Source organism: Pistacia vera, unplaced genomic scaffold (assembly GCF_008641045.1).
Source record: "Pistacia vera cultivar Batoury unplaced genomic scaffold, PisVer_v2 Contig99, whole genome shotgun sequence".
Classification (NCBI taxonomy): domain Eukaryota; kingdom Viridiplantae; phylum Streptophyta; class Magnoliopsida; order Sapindales; family Anacardiaceae; genus Pistacia; species Pistacia vera.
This window is the reverse complement of record NW_022196878.1, coordinates 559,220-563,896: the sequence shown is the minus strand read 5'-3', so window position 1 is coordinate 563,896 and position 4,677 is coordinate 559,220. Positions and strand designations below refer to the sequence as shown.

Here is a 4,677-nt window from a genome sequence, read left to right as displayed (position 1 = left end):
TTTGTCCATGTACAGCTATTAATGAAAATTCGCTAGCTTTTATCCCTCTTTACTTATCCATTATGAAGGTTCACAATTTCATTCAATGTATTTGAATAATATAGAAATGCATTTTGATGTAGAAGTTTCAATGCACCACAAACAAACAAAAAGATTTTTCACAGCTTATCATTACAAATGATCTGCAACATAATTTTTATAGCTTACGATAAGAAGAATTCGTCAGGCAGATACCAGTTATTGGATATACAACAATATATCCAAGGAACAATGATGTTCATGATTTCCTCTTAGAAAATGCCACCCACCATTTATTGGGAGTGCCATTCGGTCTATATGTAACACTCTACAGTCTCCCACTTGTTTCCTCTCTTATCTGCTTCAGATAATTCCTAAATAGCTCTGCATTTTAGACTCCAAAATTTAAAAACAAATCACAGATCAATGTCTAAGTACACTCACAGCCCCACTCACATCCCATTGTAGCAGGGATTGTGCATTAACTGAAACTGAACATTTGACAGTTTACAGAAATGCCAACATACCATACAAATATGATTTGAAATAAGTAATTCTAGATTGAGATTAATGCATACAGATAATAAATGTTTTTTTTTTTTATACCTGACGCCTGTAGAAAAGAAACTATTGAACAACTTTTATTAAGAACTTCATATTGTAAGCCAATAGATGATGCAATAGGTCATGCCAAAAATAAATCGATCATTCAAGGGGAAGATTCCATATAATTCAGACAATCTATTCAAAAGACCTGAAACTTTTGAAATATATATGTATATCAGATTTCAATTTCAAGATATAAATTTTAAATTCATCCAAACCATCATCCTCTCCCCGTTTTTCTGATTTGGCCATAAATCACCATCATTCTCACCTTCCAGTCCCTGCTTCATTAATTTTCTCTTCTTAGGTTTCTTCTTGGCAGGTTGTTCTTCATAGGACCTGCAAAATATTAGATTTGTATATGGTTGTTTACTTCATTATCTAAATATCATCGATCTCAGTTTAAGTAAGCTGATTTTCTATATGTGCATCTTTTGGTAGGCAGAGTGACACAAGAAAGTGTAGTGTACAGCTTTTGGCACCTTGTTATTATTACCATATAAAAGCTTATATCACAAAATAGAACAGTTCTTTTCTTGTATGTTGGAGTAGAATTTCTTTACCAAAAAAAAAAAAAAAAAAAAAAAAAAAAAAAAAAAAAAAAAAAAATCAAAATGAAACACAAACTACTCCTAAAAGACAATATCTTATCAGAACCCATATGAACATCATGGACAAAAGAAAAATAGTCTTCAATACTAGATAGGTCAATTGTAACACTTATTGACATTGAGCAATTGCTTCTCCAATTAACGCGGGGTCAACATCTAACTGCCTAGGAAGGCAATTTTGTCTCTCCAAACTATGTTTTTTCATGTGCGGAACCTTATAATTGTTCAAACCTCTAGCTTTCAAAATTGAAATCATACATGACTGTAAAGTTAAAAACGTATGATTCAATTTTGTTGGCAAGTATTCATCAAATGACTTCTGAACAGCCTTTATGAGCGCATCTATAGAGTTGCGGGTATTGTAGTCCCTGTATTGCATTAAAAAAACCAAGGTCTAGAACATTCATATCTAGAGAATTCGGTGGTTGACAGATCAAACGTATGTCGAAGCCATCCTTAGTAGCATTACTTTGAAAATACTCATCATCCAAACCAATATGAGGTTTCGCATTGTCTTGTTGGATAAATATTGGACTTCCTGCATCAATTCTTGGCCACTTATCTCGGATAGCCGGCAAGAGTTTCTCAATTATGTAAGATCGATAAATTTCCTTATTGATAGAATTGATTGTTTTAGTCTCCATGGTTCCGACAGAACGATTTTTACTACTCCTCCTTGCAGGTTCTTTATTTATGAAAGGAAATATCCCGATTTTTCCAGAAAATAATTCATTCCCTGATTCATCAAACCTTGGGCGTGTCACTGCAGCCAGAAACATGACTTTAGCAATAAAAGTCTTACTCTTACATGTGCGTAAAGGCTCATCTTCGTCAGGCAGGAGGTAATACTTCTCTGACTGCTTTGTCATGTAGAACCACTTCTCATCAACATGAATAATATTTTCCATGGTTACAAACCTCAAACAACTGGGGTTGTTGCCATGTTCAATCATCGATAAACAAAAGCGTATTCTAGCTTTCATGTTTTCCACATTTAATAAAGGTTTTATAGCATTGGAATGACGACGTATGGAGCCCTCTTTTAATCGCCTAAACAATGTTGTCACTGACAAATTTGTGACAGCAGATAAAGACCTCAGTGACGTCCTTCTTCGCAATGGAATATTTCGAAATTGACTGATGTCAATTTCAAGACGCTTGCGCCCACAATTGAGTGCCTTTCTGCTAGATACATTAGTGTTAGAATCCAAAACTTCATTTTCTTTTCCCCGTTGCCAAATGCGTTGGACTGTACGCATACTAACTGAAAATAATTGAGCCACCTCAGATATAGTGTTTTTCTTCAATTGTCCATTAACACTTCGCTTCAATATAGATTCAAAAATTGCTTGTCTTTGTTCATTTGTAAGGTTTTTTTAACTCACATATGTATTAACTTTTTCGGTTATGTCATTAACTTCATCCGTAGCTTCTAATGTTGGAAGAACATTTAAATCAATTTCCCCAAATACACCTCTACTGTTACATTGTTCAGCCATGGTGACTGACCGAATAGAATAAAAGAGAACAGAAACAAGTGAGGGACGAAAAAATTTAAGAACTGGAGCAGCGTAAAAGAAAAGAAACAGATGAAGTTGGTGGGAGAAACAAATGAATAAGACAAAATTGATAAAAATGTTATATTTAAATAAGCGGGAAAGTTCCCACTTTCAAAGTCTCTCCCACTGCAAAATCAGGGAAAAAAGAGGTGGGACTCTGTGGCCACAACTAAAACGTCAATTAAAAAAAAAACGGAGGGAGTATAAGATTTCGATAATCTTCAAATACCAATAGTAGTTACTATTGGTAATATTGGAGATAATCTGATTACCTTCATTTTCTTAGGTATTCTGAGATTATCATGATTATTTTTTTTTTTGTTACAATTTTATCCCTTATTAATAAAAGTTTTAAACAATAATGTCTTTATTTTAAAATAAATTTACATTAATATCTTATTTCAATTTTATCTTGTTTAACTAAAATTTTGAACAATAATATTTTTTTATTTAAAACAATTTACAGACTACCACCATCACCACTGTCACCCAGCCGCCACCGCTGACAGCCAATCCCATCTAAATGAGGTCAGCCATTTGTAGGTGACTATAATGTCCTTTATCTTTTATGAATAATATTACAATTAAAAGCTAAACTCTCTCTAACCATTTGTAGGTGACAGCTCCAATTTTTTTGGGATAAATTTCTCAAAAATTATCAACAAGAACACAGAAACTGCCACGTGCTGAGAAATAATAATGTGTGAACCGAACTTGATTGTTAATTTAATATGTTGTTATGATTTGCCCAAGTACTTTACTTAATCAACAAGTTTTCGAGCCAAGTTTTTTTTCGACGAGAATTTTGAAAATGGAAAAAATATAAAAAATGATATCCTTATAAAGATCTATACAAAGAAAATTATAAAGTAATATAACAAAAATAAAAAAATAAAACAAAGAAAAAGAGAAAAATTATGAAAATTAAAAATAAAAATTACCTTTATATATACTCCTTTTATATACATATGTGTATAAAGCTAGCATCGCTAAAAAAATAATAATAATATTAAAGATTGATGCGTCAACTCACATCACCTGGAGCTGCGTGCTCTGTCTACTCGACCTTTCTTACTTGATGATCACCATCACACTGCATCAAAAGCCACGATCTTACAACAAACAGCATACGTGTCGCGCCATCATACATGCGGACAAACACCATGTGCGTCGCCGCATATTACGTTTATTTCATGATCCAAAATGTAAATGACGTTCCAGATTTCTTCTCTTCAAAATAATTATAAATTCGGCTGCTATTGCCATAATTTAAATAATGTGATATTTATTTATTGCTAATTTACTGAAATAGTCAAATTTATTAGAAATCAAATACTGTTGACTTTCATTGCGCACCCTAATGTCAAAATTAATCTCAAGTTGAAGATTAGCAGGTGAATCATCATTAAGAAGCTCTCAAAGACAAAGAAGACCTACAATTTCATATGATTATGTGATTTACTTGCAAGAGTCAGACTTTGACATTGGAATTAATAAGGATCCGATTTCATTTTCACAAGCCATAAATTGTAATAAGTCTGATAAATGGATTGATGCTATGAATGAAGAGTTGAAATCCATGGAACAAAATAAAGTTTGAGATCTCGTTGAGTTGCCTGAAGGTTCAAAAATAGTTAGTTGTAAAAGTGTTTTTCAGACCAAACACGGTTCAAATGGCAACATAGAACGATATAAAGTTAGACTTGTTGCCAAAGGTTATACTTAGAAAGAAGGCATTGATTATAAAGAGACTTTTTTCCCCAGTTTCTAAAAAGGACTCCTTAAGAATTATTATGGCATTGGTGGCTCATTACGTTTTAGAGTTACACCAAATGGATGTGAAAACAACCTTTCTTAAAGGAAATCTTGAGGAGGAAGTTCAT

General features: G+C 32.8%; 1 protein-coding gene across 1 annotated transcript; it reads right to left on the bottom strand.

Annotated features, from left to right (window-relative positions):
- Positions 1 to 1,344: 1,344 nt before the first annotated feature.
- Positions 1,345 to 2,494, bottom strand: LOC116121497. Its single transcript, XM_031407446.1, has 2 exons — positions 1,716 to 2,494; positions 1,345 to 1,603 (listed from the first exon to the last, which is right to left on the bottom strand). The coding sequence occupies exons 1-2, from the start codon at positions 2,492 to 2,494 to the stop codon at positions 1,345 to 1,347; spliced, it is 1,038 nt and encodes a 345-aa protein (XP_031263306.1).
- Between the last annotated feature and the right edge of the window lie 2,183 nt (positions 2,495 to 4,677).

Coding starts and splice junctions, on each gene's coding strand:
- LOC116121497 (XM_031407446.1), bottom strand. CDS start 2,494: ATGCGTACAGTCCAACGCATTTGGCAACGGGGAAAAGAAAATGAAGTT. Junction 1,604..1,715: donor CATATTGGTTTGGATGATGA/GTATTTTCAAAG, acceptor AATGCAATACAG/GGACTACAATACCCGCAACT.